Below are 16,706 nucleotides of genomic sequence, written 5' to 3'. Positions count from 1 at the left end.
ACAAGGGAGTGTCATAAACAGAAAAAGATGAGAGAAGAACATCCAGTTCATCTAAGAAGTGACCTAATGTACCTGGTGGGCGGTAGATGACAACCACATTTATGTAGAAGGAGTGGATAATGGTGGCTGCATGGAATTCAAAGGAGCTGATCTTTGCCAGTGACTATCTCTGAGTAAATTTCCATTCTTTGGAAATCAGTAGTCCAGTTCCACCCCCTCTCCCTGTCTGACGAGGAGTGTGGGAGAAAGAGAAATTAGCAGAAAGAGTAGCATGTGAAGCAGTGTCCTCCGGTCTCAACCAGGTCTCAGTTAGAGCCATGAGATTATAGTCAGAATGTGTAGCTATGGAGGTAATAAAATCTGCCTTGTGAACAGCAGATTGACAATTTCAGAGGCCCACGGAGAGAGAGAGTTGTGAAATAGCAGATACATGTATTAAACGAAGGTTGTGATAATTATGCCTGCAGCCTTCCTCCCGTGCTTTGCGAGTGTTAGTAACAACAGGAATTAGTTAACACATAATAAAAGTGCAATGAAAACAATAATAAGTGCAAAGATTAAGTAAAATAAATAAATAAAGAACTCAGGTGCTTTGTCGGTGTCTTTGCTCGGTGGAGTCACACAGGTAGAGTCAATGGTCTTTACACTCGTCGGTTTTCACACGCAGTGAGACTAGCTGCTTATATACACCCCTGAGCGCTTGCTGATAGAATTCAGCTTGACATGCCTCAAGAGTTCCCACAATACAACAACAGAAACTGAGGCGAGGGGTGCAAAACCGACCGTGATCCACACACAAGCTCTTACAGTAACCAAGGAAACTTTGAGTAATCTTTCTAGCACTACACACAAACAACTGAAATCAAGTCTAAATGTACTTACACGCTGCTGGTCTCATTGCCAAAGTGCTTCTCCTTATATGGTTGAACAAGCCATCCTACTTCCCTTACTTACATTGTCTATCCATCCATCTATTTATTCATTTTGTTTATTAAATGTGTTATTTTTGAGGCTGACCTAAAAAAATTATAATAATTTTACTGCCAGAATTTTAGGTGCAGGCTAGGACTGTCTCTGCCATTGGCAGATAACGTTGTTTTTTTGGCTTCATAGGACATAGACTTTCAGCATGCAGTGGGACGGTTTGCTGCTGAGTGTGACATGGCAGGGAAATAAACAGCACCTCTGAGTCAGAAACCATGGTGCTTGGCTGGTAAAAAGGTTGCCATCTCCAGTTTGGAGAGTCTTTACCCCAAATGGAGTACAAGTATCTGCGTTTTTTTTTTTTTTTCTTCATGAAAAATGGAATGTGAGATTAAAAAATGGATCAGTGCAGCAGTTGCAGTAATGCATTTGATGTGATTGTCTGTTGTGGTAAAGTAGTTGAGATGAAAGGCAATGTTCTTAATTTACCACTCAATCTAGGTTCCTACTCACATCTATGGTTATGACTGAAAGGACAAGATCTTGGTAACAACCGGAAACATTTTGCAAAATGTTATGACCCGCTTGTTTGAGTTGCACTATAAAAGTGAGATGAGACAACAAAATAGCCTGAATGCAAATTATTTATTATAAAATGTAACTCAGAACAATCAATCAAAGCAACCAACAAATGTCTAGGCATAATAATGAAGATAAAGAACTTAGGATATAATCACAACAACACTTTAACTACATGATATAAGTAATGCAAAACAAAACCATAAAGTTAAAGAGTCAATGAGATGGCAGGTCTTGACATGAGCACTCCCGAGTAACCACAGCGTCCAGGGGTAGCTAGCACAACAACTTTTATATACCCATTGATGAGTAATGCAGGCATCTAATCAGGATTTACCACATATTCCAATCTGGAGTCTTGGGATCATCACAGTGTATTAATATTGAAAAAAAATAAAAACTTGTTGCTCTGCCAAAATCATCAAATATTCATCAAGTTTGTATTCTACTCAAAACAGTAAATGTAGTAAACTAGAAAGAATTTTGAATCTAAAAGTAAAGAAACTTTACTAATAAATACATTATTTGTTTCTCATTCAGGGAGTCAGACAAAGAACATCATCGAAAACAACACTAGCTACATGAATACACTAAAGAGTAGAGTACAGATATATCCACACCTGTACAATCGCTTGCAAAAAGATTTTAAGCAGCAGAGATGCTGTTTGCCAGATGTTTATGAAACTGTTCTTCTCTCAGTTGCCATCATTGTTTACAGTAAACGCAAGGAGCGCAACACATTTCTACAAAATTTTCACAGAGGCACAACAAACACACAGACGCAGGGGAGAAAGACAGTGACTGTTTACATGGACATCAGTAACTGACTGTTTAATGACAGTGGAATGTTTGATATCGCACATTGTATAAGAGAAAAAAAACTGCATTTCTCGATAACTGAGATGCACTCGGTATGTCAGAAAGCCATGTGCGCGTGTAGACTATCCTGTCAAAAAACGCGTTTACATGTTTACACTCAAGAGAGCAGCATTTACAGCAGATCCTTCAGTCCATAATATTGTATTGATATTAACGTACTGACTTTAAACAATTCCTCTTCTCCCACTTGTTTTGGCAACCCAACTAGTCGTCTCTCTGCCGTCTGAACACTCTATCAGGTAAAACAGTCTTTAAAGCTATCATACATATTAATGAAGTTGCCCCAAATACACAATAGAGCGCACTGATTGGTTTGAAAAAAGTCTCATGAATAAATGCAGTACACTCAGAGACAACATGAAATACTCCCAGGTACAGACAGACAGTCTACATGCTGGAATACACGCAAGGAAGTGTATGGGTAGAAAAGTCCAGTATGACTGCGGCTTAAGTGCATGTGAATGGTTTCTTTCCAGTGTGGATCCTCATGTGTTGATTAAGGTGTGATGAGCGGCTGAAACTCTTCCCACACTGAGTGCATGTGAATGGTTTCTCTCCAGTGTGGATCCTCATGTGGTGATTAAGGTGTGATGATTGGCTGAAACTCTTCCCACACTGAGTGCATGTGAATGGTTTTTCTCCAGTGTGGATCCTCATGTGTTTATAAAGGGATGATGAGCAGCTGAAACTCTTCCCACACTGAGTGCATGTGAATGGTTTCTCTCCAGTGTGGACCCTCATGTGGTAATTAAAGTGTGATGAGCTGCTGAAACTCTTCCAACACTGAGTGCATGTGAATGGTTTCTCTCCAGAGTGGATCCTCATGTGTAGATTACGGGACCACGATAAGCTGAAACTCTTCCCACACTGGGTGCATGTGAATGGTTTCTCTCCAGAGTGGATCCTCATGTGTAGATTACAGGACCACGATAAGCTGAAACTCTTTCCACACTGGGTGCATGTGAATGGCTTCTCTCCATTGTGGATTCTCATGTGAATCTTAAGAATGTCTTTTCTTCCAAAACTCTTTCCACACTGAGTGCAGGTGAAACGATTCTTGTCATCAGTCTGTAAAAAAGTTTTTTCCTCAATTTTGACATGATGTTCCTCCTGTTTACTCCCCTCGTTCTCTTCAATTATTTCTAAAATAGTAAAAAAAAATAAAACATTAGTTTTCATTAAGTCTTAAAGGGCACCTAGGTTACCCCTTTTTTCAGATTTAATATAAGTCTTTTGCGTCTCTAGAATTTGTATATAAAGTTTCAGATCAAAATACCCATCAGATTTTCCATTATACCTTTTACAAGATGGTGTTTTATACTGATTTCCAGCGGGGGGTGGTTTTGTCGTACTGTGCCTTTAAGCCAAGTTCTGCCCCCCCACTGTTTCTACATGACTCCTCCCTCAGCTGTGTCAGACAACAGACAGACTTAAAGGAAGAAGGTCTCGCGTAGCGTTTGTGAGAAACTACAGTAAGAACTAACCTTTACTAATCAGTATTGTGAAGTTGCCTTGATGAGTCACACACAATATCGTTACAAAGTTAACGCGCGCGCGCACACACACACACAGATACACACGCAGACAGGCAGGCAGACAGACAGAGCGCACTTAGCTTAGTTAAGGCTAACCTCAAGTGTGGATATCTGTTATGCTAATGTACAAAATAAACCTGATTTAACTTCCACAAACCGGGATTGAAGCGTCTTCTTTTATAATTGTTCTGACACGCGGCTGTGCTGATGAAGTAAAGCTGAAGTAAAATGCTGTAATTAATTACACACATACTCTGTTTTAAAACACTTTAAACATGTTAAACTTACTCTTAATCACATTTGATGACGATTGCTGATCCTAGCGAACAGAACAGACCTTTTATTCCCGGTTGCTTTGCGTATGTCTGCCTGGTCTTGTTGACATAAACACGTGACTACCGGAACATGTTAATGCGCGCAGCTGTCAATCAATTCGGTGGGCGGGGGGAATCGCACACCTACGTAATGGTGCAATCGATTTGAAAACAGCTCCAATTGGCCGACCCTTTTTTTGTAGTTAAATAGAAAAAAAAGGACTGGGTGTGTTCATATCACCCCAGTATGACGGTCGATACACTATACCAACACACAGATCTGTCCAAACAGCTTGAAAAGTAGATTTTTTACCATAGGTGCCCTTTAAGTCATCCTTATTTATCTAGTGCTTTTACAATGTAAATTGTGTCAAAGCCACTTAACATAGAAGTTAAAGTAAATTTAAACTGTGTCAATCCAGTTTTCAGAGTTTCTTAAATAATTGATCATAAAAGTCATTTTGGTCATATTGATCAGACACAGATTTGAAAGCTGTAAATGGCCTATTTTTATTCCTATATATTCACAATTACAACAAAATGTTTTTCTAAAATGTGTAAAGCAGACAGGGAATACTTGTATATTCTATGCCTGACTGGTAAACACACCAGAAAAAAAGGTTATTGGGTAATAGCTGAACAAACAGCTGAATTTTTGCCTTGCAGACATGAGACATGCCTGTCAGCATCTGCATAAAGCAGGGGTTCTCAAACTTTTGCAAGCTGGGCCCCCCCAAAGCCGGTTTATTGCAGCTAGGGCCCCAGTGACTCAGAGAGGGTACAAGGACCTTAAATTTTTGAGGCTTGCTTAGCTTCTCGAAGAGAAATCAAACAAATGAGCGCTTTCTAAAGTCTATGAGCACAGCACACACAAATAAACTAAATTGACATACTGCAGTTATATTTCGAAATGTGGTTTTTTTTATATTTATAACATTTGAATACAGTTCAGCAACATACATCACACAACCTGACGACAAAGGGAGCTGACAATTGACCATCACTAAATTTACCATCACCTCAAGATTGAAAATTTTACACTGATTTCATACAGGGTTCATACAGACACAGCCTAATGAAAATCAAAGACTTTTAGGCACTTTTTCCAGCATCTACTTTTATTTTCGAAACTGACATGCAATGTATTGACCACCTGAAATGTATTCTCAGCAACCCATAAAAACATTGCATAGGAACTATTAGCAAATTATTGTTATAATTAAATAAATGAGGTAGCCTTCCCAGTATAAAATAACAGTAGCAGACCTAACTTTATAGCTACAGCTCGGCAGAGTCAGCACAGGTATAAAAACAGGTGGTTTTATTCCTGATGAGAATATTTATTGTTGTCAGACTTCACTCTCACATAAATACACCTAAATAAATCAATCAAAACTCATAGCTAATCAGGATAGCCTGTGCGTGTAGGGGGAGAGTCAGAGGAGGGGAAGGTCCGTAAAAATTAGCATAAAAAAGGGAGTGTCAGTTTTGGGCACGTGCTGATTTTCACAGAGGCAAAACAAACACACAGACGCAGAGGAGAAAGTCAGTGACTGTGTTTACATGGACATCAGTAATCAAATTATTTGCCAAATTATTAAATGGTAGATTTTAATTGCAGTTTGGCTCTTTCATTCAGGAATTTCATTCGTGCCCGGTGACAAACGAGATATTTGATTCGAGGAATCGCTGGAAGCGTGTATCTTTCATGCAATGTTTGTTGCAAAAAAAAAAAATCCTTCACATTTCTCTGTAACTTAGATGCACTTGGTAGGTAGTGTCAGAAAGCCATGTATGTTATTCCTGTCACAAAATGTGGGTGTAAGTTTAATTGTGGTGCTATCATGTTTACACTCGGAGAGCAGCATCATTTATCGTACGGTAAACTTTATTAACTTAGAAACCATTTGACTAAGGTCTGTCTTTAAACACTGAAAGAGTACTGCTGACGAACTAACATTGCCTCTGAATAAACAAACAAAAACCACTGGTCGCTCACTTAACACATACTGGAGCTCTGTCTTTTATTAAAGGAGACGAGCAGCAAATCTGGATTTCACCATTTTCAGATGAGAAAAGCTCTCGGGTAAAAAATGTTCCTTAGACACACGTTTCTGTCACGCGTCGCGTGCAGCATAATCCACACGTGAGTCCAGCTACGCTATCATAGAGGGAAAATAAAAACAAAACCTTCACTGCAGCAAAGTATAAAACGCAACACTGACGACCCGAATCTCCAAATATTTCTTGTTCTCCCACTTGGCAACACAACGTGGCGTCTCTCTGCCGTCTGAACACTGTACAGGTACAAACAGTCTTCGAAGATATCATGCACATTAATTAGGTTGCACCGCATACACAATAGAGCGCGTTGATTGGTTTCAACCAAGTCTTACTCATGAATGAATGCAGCACACTCAGAGACGTCATAAGGTACTTCCAGGTAGATGTTCAGTCTGCACGCTGGAATACATGCTAAGATCTCATGGCCGTGACGGAGCTTAAAAATTCATTTTAAACCGGAAGTACGAATTTGCTCAAAATAACGCAAAAACAACCAATTTTCACTTTTTAGTGAAATATGTGTGTCCTAATAGTGTTTTTAGCAGTGTGGGACACATATACGACTGTCAACAACTCAAAAAATGTGTTTTGTTGTTTCGTGACCCTTTAATGTCAGAAGTAGAGTATGGTGGTATTGTTATTTTGGACCATTGTCCAGTCTCAATAAAACTATGTTTTCCAGGCAATGTAATCCCCCAATGTACATGGCGGTTTAACTCAAGACGATTGGCAGATGACGATTTTGTAAAATTTATTGATGCTCAAATAGATTTCTACTTTGAGACAAACGAATCCCCAGAGATAAGTTAAAGCATCCTATTGGATACTCTGAAAGCATATATAAGAGGACAGATTATTTCAGATCAACGTAGTGCAAATAAAACAATGTCAAAACGGCTTACAGAGATTATGAATAAAATACAATGGATCAGCTACACTCAACATCACCTTCTGAATAGCTCCATAAAAAAAAGACTTCTTCTGCAAGTGGAATATGACTCCTTGACAAGTGAAAAGGCGTTATGAACGAGCTGGCAGGTTATTGTGTTACCAACTGAAATGATCCTCAGCAGTTGGTTTTATATTTGCAGATCTGAGGTAAACAAAATTGAAAGTAATGAGGGTTTTTTCTTTAATTATTTGGAATTACCATCTGTGATTCAGATCAGTTGGCATCAGAAGGAAAATAACACCTTCTGAAATTGAAAATGCAATCCAAAAAATGAACACCAGAAAATTGAAAACTCAATCTGGCCCTGGTGGCTTCCCAGCTGAGTTTTATAAGAAGTTTACTGTCACGCTTACACCCCTGTTGTGCAAGGTATTTGCTGAAGCTCTTGTCTCAGAATCACTCATCCTCTTTATGACATCGGCTGCTATAACAGTACTTCTTAAAAGGTAAAATGATTTATTTAAATGTGAATCTTATCGTCCGATCAACTTAATCTGCTGTGATTATAAGATCCCGGGGTGTTTCTAGAAAACCTAGTAAGAGCTTGTTTGTCAAGCCAAGGTGTGTCTGATTGGCGTCGGAACTAAACTTTGCAGGACACCGGACCTCCATGACTGAGTTTGGACATGCCTGCTCTAGGGGAACGAGACAGGGCTACCCTCTGCTTTTTGACATTGCCCTTTAACCTCTTGCAATCGTAAAGAACTCAGATAGCTTGCAAAGAGTTTTCAGAGAGGGACAAGAACATAAGTTCCTGCTATATGCTGATGATCTTCTTTTTATGTCAAATCCAGATACATGTATTTCAAAAGCTCTTACAATAATTTCAGAACTGGCAAATGTTTCTGGATACATAGTCAATCTAGCCAAGTGTCTCCTTTTTCCTATCAATGATAGAGCACAGCAAATGTCCTTCCAATCCTTTCCATTTTCAGCAAGTCCTGATAAATTTGTATATCTGGGTGTGAGTGTGACACGCAAATATAAGGATTTGTTCAATAATAATTTTAAAACAACCTTAGACAAAGCCAAACGAGGCATGGCATGGTGGTCAATCCTCACTTTATCTTTGGATGGGAAAATCAATTCCATTAAAGTGGCAATACTACCAAAATTTCTGTTTCTATTTTTAGACTGCCTGTTTTTTATTGTCAAGTCATTTTTTAAGAAGTTGATTTACATATTTTCTGGACTATAAGATTAAATTTTTTCCCTAGGTTTTGACCATGAGGCTTATATAAAGAAGCAGCTATTCTGTGGATTTTTCTTCCACCGCTAGGGACGCTCTGATCGGAATTACTGGTAGAATAAAAAATAAGATAGACGAAAAATCAATGCAAAGAAAAATAGACTGCGCTACTTTTTCTTTAGCAGATAGAACACACATGACAAATTACTAACTGAAAATTATATTCAAATCCTTGCCCCTTCATCATGGAAACCACACAAAGAAGTTCATATGATGCAAGTTAAGTTGAAGGCCATCGGGCTTGCTACCCAGGAAGGAAACTGCGCTGCTGCACGCAAGCTTAGCGTCAACGAATCTATGGTGAGGCGTTGGAGGCGGCAGCGGGAAGAGCTCATGCAATGCCAAAAGTCAAGAAAAGCTTTCAGAAGACATAAAAGCAGTTGGCCTGAACTTGAAAATGTCCTGGAAGACTTGGTGAACACACAGAGAGCATATGGCCGAGGTGTGTTCACTGTACAGATCAGACTGAAAGCCAAAACAATCGGCTTCAAAATGAACATTGAAGGTTTCAAAGCAGGGCCGTCATGGTGTTTCAGATTTATGAGACGTAAAAACCTGTCCAATAGAGCACGGACCACTCTGTTAGCAACTCCCTCCTGACTATCAGGAAAAAGTTGAAAACTTCCATAAATTCGTTGAAACAAAGATACAAGAGAACTTCCGGACCAGACAACATCAATAATATGGATGAAGTACCTTTGATGTTTGATCTGCCTCTGACCAGGACTGTTACCAAGACAGGTGCATCATCCGTGTTGTTGAAAACAACTGGCCATGAGAGAACGCACTTTACCTGCGTTCTGACATGCACGGCATCCGGACAAAAAATTCCACCAATGGTGATTTTTAAGCACATAACTACGCCCCAAAGAACAACTCCCGAAAGGTATAGTGGTCAAAGTTAACGTCAAAGGTTGGATGGTGGAAGGCCTAATGAAGGAATGGTTACCGAAGTGCTACGGTAAGCCGATTTTTTCACCAGAAAAAAACGCTGCTTGTTTTGGATAGCATGAGGGTCCACATCACAGATTCTGTGAAAGCAGCGATCAAGAAAACAAACTCCTTTACAGCTGTGATTCCTGGAGGTACAACAACATATTTACAGCCACTTGACATCAGTGTGAATTGGGCATTTAAAAGGTGCACTCCGGGTTGAGTGGAAGACTTGGATGACAAGTGGTAAAAAGTCTTTCACAAAAACTGGCCGCATGCTAAAAACATCCTTTTCTGATGTCTGTCAGTGGATCCAAACAGCGTGGAGTGCTGTCAAAGAATCCACCATTACCATTGGGATCCGAAAGGCTGGACTGCTACGCGAAGAGAGCGGTGCACTTTCAGAGCTAAATTTACTAGAGGATGAAAGCAACACAGAGATCGAGACTGATGGAGACAAATGTGACGAAGCGCTTCTGAGGCTGTTCAACTCCGACACTGAAGAAGATGAATTCATGGGTTTCAGCAAAGATGATTAAAGTGACTTGTGGTTTCAAACACAAGAGAAATAAAGGTGAATAAATACCGTTTTTTTATGTTCTGTTTTTATCAGCAAAGTTGCTGCCGTGTTAAAAGGCAATGTTCAGAAAGAATCTGTTCAGGTACATACATACATGTACAGTTTCAGTACAAAATCGTTCTATACATGCAGTAAATTTAAAATTTTTCAACATAGATATCTGCGGCTTATAGCCCGGTGCGGTTTGTATAACTTTTTTCTTTTTTTTTTTAAATAGCGCGCATGTGGCTTATATACAGGTGCGCTCTATAGTCCAGAAAATATGGTAATTGTATTTTTACATTTCTCTAGGATAAGAAAATTCCTTGCATAAGAAAGGAACTCTTGGAAAAAAGAAGGAAGAGAGTGGATTGCCAATGCCAAATTTCTGCTCCAATTTTGTTAAATCCATTGTTCCCCCCCTCTCTTATAGATTCAGCGTTCCAATGATGGTCTAGGAAGGGAGTTAACTGTGATAAGAACCTGTTAAAAGATGCCATATTTTTCTCATTTCAACAGTTAAGAACAGACATTGAGATTCCACACTCTAATTTTTTAGGTACCTTCAGGTCTTTGGTTTCGTTAAAAAAACTTCTCTCCTTCACTGAACCAACCAAAAGCATGCTGTATAGATGAATTGGTAAACATGAACCCATATCAAAAAGGTGTAATGTCCATGTTATATGAAGTGATCCAAAGAACTGCCTCTACTTCCCTAAATCGTATAAAGCAAAACTGGGAAGACCAACTGGGACTAGAAATATCAGATACAGCCTGGCAATATGCCATAGAACTGGTACACTCATCTTCTGTATGTATTAGACATGGTCTTCTTCAGTTTAAGGTGCTTCATAGGCTTCACCTATCTAGGAGCAAGCTGGCAAAAATGTATTCAGGGTCAGATTCATCTTGCCCCAGATGTGGTTTGGAGCCAGCAGATCAAAGTCATATGTTCTGGGGATGCCCTAGATTACATCATTTTTGACCAATATTTTTAGATAATTTTCATCTAAATGTAATAAAGATATGGATCCTAATCCTTTGATCTCAATTTTTGGTACAGTGGCAGAAGAAATGTACCTGTCAGCTAATCACGTCGAAATCATTGCCTTTTCTTCTTTACTGACCAGACACCTGATTCTTCTCAGGTGGAAAAAGACGAACCTGCCATCCCACAATCATTGGATATTAGAAGTGTTATCACATCTTTAACTCGAGCACCTTAAGTACACCATCCGAGGCTCTACAAAAAAAGTTTTATGAGGTTTGGCAGCCTTTCCTATCCTACACTGAACGCTCAGGGGTTATTATATCCTAAGTGAGAGTTTATCCCTAATTTCCTGATTTGTTTTTACCTATTTTTATTTTTCTCTTTTTCCCTTTTTCTTTATGGGATATGAGTATGTCTGTAGGTATGTACCATGTTAATTTGTTCTTTAATTTGTTTGTTGTGGAAAAATCAAAGACTTTTGAAAAATCAATAAAAATATTTGAATAATAAGAATGTAAGCAGTACTAAATAGTTTTTTGAACAAGTAATAATCCCATTAATCTAGTTATAGTACATGTTCCTGTTGAAGATCTGTGAATTTAAACTATTTATTCATTAAAGAAGGACAAGCCATTCTCATACGTGACTTTGTTCTTTGAGTGACTGAAATGTAGGCAATAGCTATGTTTCCATCCAAAAATGCAAATTAAATTTATTTGCAAAACTGGAATATCACAAAAAATATTCAAATAAATTAGCGTTTCCATCCAATGAATCAAAGAAAACAAAATCGTCACTTCCTGATTAACTAGCATGAAATATCAACAGTAAAAACAGAATTTACTGCAGTAGGAGAAGCTACATGAATCTTTTCTTTATTTAATAAAAGACTTTCACATCAGAGGATAATGCCGACACACAATGAACATGTGGTGGTGTTTGAAGCAATGAGATGTGGAGAACAGACGCTCTTGACTCGCTCCAGACACTCTGGAGGTCATTAATAATATAATAACATTAATACTTAAACAGTTGAGGTGTTTTAGAATGACCAAAACAGCATTTCTCATATTTTTTAAATGTCTGGGTAAACAGACACTTTTTCCTCTTTGAACACAAAACATTTTCTTTTGAGAAACTTTTTAAATAATTTGGAGCAGTAAACATGTATGGCTAAATCATACAAATAAATCCTTGACTTCTGCTGTCTTCTTTGGTTTCAAAAACACAGATTTCTTTACAGTTTGAAACAGATATCTTTGGATATCTTTTCTGCTGGAGATACTGTTGTCCTTAAAACAAAATGTAAAAAAAAAAAAAAACTTACATATACAGATGAACGGTACAGCAGAAAATATTGGCGGTTTTAAAACCTTGACTTTTTTCAAACTGCGTTATACCTTGAAAACAGTTATTGTCCTACACCTCAGCAGCACAACACTGTTTTTAGGATCTAAAAATGTATTCTTTAAAAAAAAAGTCTCAAGCAAAAAGATTCCAATTTCAATGTCTGCTGGTACTTGAAGAATATGGTCAATATTCTGATGAACTTTACACTCAGATGTTTGCATATCATCAGCATGCTGTAATCCATTTCTTAAGCAACAAAAGTCATTTTAGACTAGTTTGTTGGCCAGTTGTAGTCAGTACAATGCTAAACATTATTGTTCCACTATGATTTTATTGTTTTGTCTCACGTCGTCCCACAACAACAAAATATAGTTTAGAATACAATATTTTATAATAATTAATTAATTTAGTGTCCATTTCATTCAGCATATTTCAAATTAGGGGCATCCACATTTTCTGACATACTTTAAATCAGGGTTTCTACAGGTGTCACCAAGTTAAATTTAAGACTTAAGACATTTTTTAAGACCATTATGAATGAAATTTTAGATTAAGGAATTTTTCAAATGCCCCAGATGAAAAAGATTTTTATTTGTCCTATCAAAAAATATAATATAAAATATTTAATAATACAATAATAAATCAATAATAATAATAATAATAATAACAATAAAATATTTTACATATTTCTTAGCAAAAGATCTTAAATATTGTGTAAAAACAAGAGAGCTCTACTTGGATCCACACTTTTTTTTTCCAAAATAAACTTTCTTTAAAATAAAAAACAAATTCACAAATGTTTTACTAACTATACTAAACTATAATAAACTAAATCTATGCACGACAATCTGTCCAGGTCGATGTCCTCAGCAGAAAAAACATAGAGCACGTTTAAACAAATGAAGCACGAAAATAATTAAAGCATTATGATAAATAGAGTTAAAATGACCTTTTTGAATGAAAGGTTAAAGGTTTTATTGAGATGGATTGTTGGTGATTGTATGGGTTTCGGCCAGATTAGGTAGCAAAACATGAAAAAAGGAAAATGAAGACTTGTTTTAAAAAGATTTAAGACCTACAACACAATCTTTCAGTAAATTTAAGACTTTTTAAGGCCGAAACCTTTAGGTTTTTGAATTTAAGTCATTTTAAGACCCTGCGGCTATTAAATAGGAAATAGCCCTGATAATTAGTTATTATAATAATGATGATGTAATTGTAGATACTGTCTGTGAGAACTAGTAACAACTACTACAAACAAGTTTAAACCCATAAAGAAGTTGATGAAAAAAGAGAATTGTGATCAACGTGACATATGCAAATGGAAAGTACTAAGCCAACACCATCACTGTAAAAGCAGATGATCTCTTCTATGGGAATACTGCAGGTCAAATATTGTCAGCTCAGTTAAACTTTTTTAATTTATTGTTTTTATTTGTTTTATATAGTGCCAGTGCTCAAGGACGCTTTACAAACAGTAGGAGAACAAGAAAATCAATAACCTTAAGAAGGTTGAGAAAATGGGAGACTAATAATACATAAAATAATGACAAAAGACACAAGAACAAGTAACAAATGAAACTCATTCCTTTTTTTCAATGAGTGCTTATGTGAATTTAGGAGAACTAGGCAGCACACTCAGGACAGCAAGATGGATTTAATTTAGTAGTATTATTAAAATATATCTGAATGAGGACCAAATGACTTAGTTGGTGTTTGAGAATGAAAACCAACCTGTTTGTTCCTGTAGATCTTCCTGTTTGACTGTGAATGTTTCTTCAATCTTCACATCTTCACTCTCCTCTTTATTAAACGCCATCTTTATAACAGTGTGGAGATCAGTCGCTTCAGCAGGAGTTTTTCTGTGTTTAGACACTTTATCCTGTTTAAAATGAACAACACAATAAAAAAATGTCCTGTTTAAAAAAAAAATAAAACAATGAACAGAAACAAAATAACTTCTCTTCAACACTTGCTTCAACAGTTTCCTTATATGACAGTCATTAACAAACAGAAATCAGGTAAGTCTGAGCAAGAAACAATAGACACAAATGAGCCGATTAAGACTAGTACTCCATTTCTTATATATAGTGATGTATTCTTCGAATAGAATGTCATTATGCTATTTAATGAATTAAACCTTCACTAAAACACTTATTACATATTTTACTGTTGCTGTATTCAAACTTTAACAAATGTTGTTAATTATTGTCTTTGTTTTATTTATTTTATTGTCTGCTTACAGCAACGCTGTAGAACTTATTTTGCACAAGACAAGAATTTCCTCTTGGGAACAAATAAAGTTTATCCTATTTTATTCAAACAATAGACCTTACTGTGAGTAAAATAATACTTCTTTGTATAAACGGTTAAAATAATATTGTCAACAGCAGGTACATCTAGCATTAAACGAACAACCTGAAATTTTAATCAGTCGGTTTACATCTGTGTAAAAGCTTTAAAAACAAACCTTTCTCCAGTTGAATCACAGTGTGGGAGCGGCGCAGCATTATGACATCACACCACCATGCCACAATAAAAGTCTTTTTTTTCCCCCCATTTATTCTTTATCATGACTTATTGATACAGTTCTCCCTCGTTTTCCACTTTATACTTTATCTGCTTTCTGTTTTGTACTTGTAAGACCATCATTTATGTTAATTGAATAAACCCATTTACCCCCACTAGATCTTTGCCTTCAGGTAGGTTGGTAAGAGGTTGCATTTTCTTTAAACGATTGCATTTCTTCATCCATAGCTTTAACCCACATTTACTTGCATTCACTGATGTTACCACCTCTTTGTATGTTTGAATGGGGAAACATCAAATTCTCCAAAATTGCCTGCCAGGTTCCAACCTATATATGTAATAGGTTGAAACTTATTTATAATCAAATAAACAAACAAAACAGTTGTAAAGAAGCTTTTTAAAATGACTGAAGAACTTAATACAACGTTGAACAGTGCATCCACGCATGTTTAGATTTTACAATTTATAATGTTAGCATTCAGATATTATTTGAGTGTAAATTCAGAATGTGCAACTTACCTTTTCAGTCTTCAATGAAGAAGTGGGATGAGAAAAGGCATCAGTGGGTTTTTCTTTGTATGTTGTTGTTAGTAATAATCCCAATGTAGGAATCTACAATCGTAGTTTGTCCTCCAAAGTTGTTTTCTTATAGCAAAATAAGCCAATGAAGATTCTTTTAGGAACCCAGAATATATAGATGCAACCCTGCTGAGATACTGGATCTGGAATGTGATTGGATAAGACTCAATTGGCCCCCATTAATGCTGGTATAAAGATGCAAATGAGCAATGGGGAGCAGTGAAGACTCAAGACACATACAGTGGGGGATGGGCAGTTCAGCAGCTTTACAAATCAGTTTTACAGAGAAATAATGATGTATTGGGAAAATAAGTTGACTTTAGCCATCTTTATTTGTTTTGCTGCTGTTGTTTTATAGTACTATTGATGAAAGCTTTTTTTTATTTTGGCTGCTGCATTTTGTAGTTAATGTTGATACACTTATGATATGTAACACATTTCATTTAATTTTTTCCCAAGCCTGGTTAAAAGGTAGTGCAAGAGTTGTGTTTTTTTTTTGCAGAAGCTTCTCAGTCTCTTGGCTGAAGTCTTTGTTTAAAGATGCAAATGAGCATTGAAGACTCAATTCATACCGATTTCTCAATACACACAACTACATTCACTTATATAATAGTGATAGAAGATGTATACTATTAAACTGTGATATATTATCATTCGTTGAAAGAAACAATTTCTAAACTTTACAGTGAAGTTTTATTCATGTTAGGTTCAGTCAATACATTGACATAAGCTAACTATTAGCAATGTTTTAGTTATTTATTTATCACTGAACTTGTTCTTTATTTGAGTTTAGAGTCCTTTATTTCTCTTAAAGCACATGCAGCTCATTACTGACTTTTGTAATAGTCAACACACTCTTAACAGATCAATTATTTACTTACAAAAATGTCTATAGATTTTAACTATTAAAATGTAACTTGTTTCTGTGCCAATTTTTTTCTTTTTTGCCTCTTATTCACCTGGTATGTATTAAAGATGTTTATCCCTCTATTTATCACTTGTGTTTGTGCAAACAAATATGCATAGACATTCACAAAAGCATATATAAGATACCATGTGACAAACCTTTTCCTTTTAACACAGTAAAGCTATCACATACTGTGATGCATCTAAATATTTATAATCAGAAAATAATTACATCACAAGTTAAATTATTGTATAGGCAGTTTATACAGAATAATTCAATGACAAGAGTTCACTTTTATATCTACAAAATGCAGAACTGTTAATGTGATTAACCTGCTCCACCTACAACAACTACAGCATTTC

At 36.6% G+C, this 16,706-nt stretch overlaps 1 protein-coding gene across 4 annotated transcripts; it reads right to left on the bottom strand.

Moving 5' to 3' along the window:
• Positions 1–1,550: 1,550 nt before the first annotated feature.
• LOC137490997 (uncharacterized) lies at positions 1,551–15,524 on the bottom strand. 4 transcript variants are annotated; one of them, XM_087249357.1, is made up of 4 exons: positions 15,378–15,524; positions 15,009–15,186; positions 14,064–14,211; positions 1,551–3,524 (listed from the first exon to the last, which is right to left on the bottom strand). In XM_087249357.1, the coding sequence occupies exons 2-4, from the start codon at positions 15,078–15,080 to the stop codon at positions 2,830–2,832; spliced, it is 915 nt and encodes a 304-aa protein (XP_087105483.1). In that variant the 5' UTR covers positions 15,081–15,186; positions 15,378–15,524; the 3' UTR covers positions 1,551–2,829. The 4 variants fall into 4 exon arrangements, with proteins under 4 accessions (XP_087105483.1, XP_087105485.1, XP_087105486.1 ...); XM_087249359.1 differs by lacking the exon at positions 15,009–15,186; XM_087249360.1 differs by lacking the exons at positions 15,009–15,186; positions 15,378–15,524 and adding an exon at positions 14,748–14,832.
• Positions 15,525–16,706: the final 1,182 nt, after the last annotated feature.

The sequence above is a fragment of the Danio rerio genome, chromosome 4 (genome assembly GCF_052040795.2).
Source record: "Danio rerio strain M-AB ecotype USA chromosome 4, GRCz13ab, whole genome shotgun sequence".
Classification (NCBI taxonomy): Eukaryota; Metazoa; Chordata; class Actinopteri; order Cypriniformes; family Danionidae; genus Danio; species Danio rerio.
The sequence above is the reverse complement of the archived record's forward strand: the minus strand, read 5'-3'. Positions and strand labels throughout refer to the sequence as shown.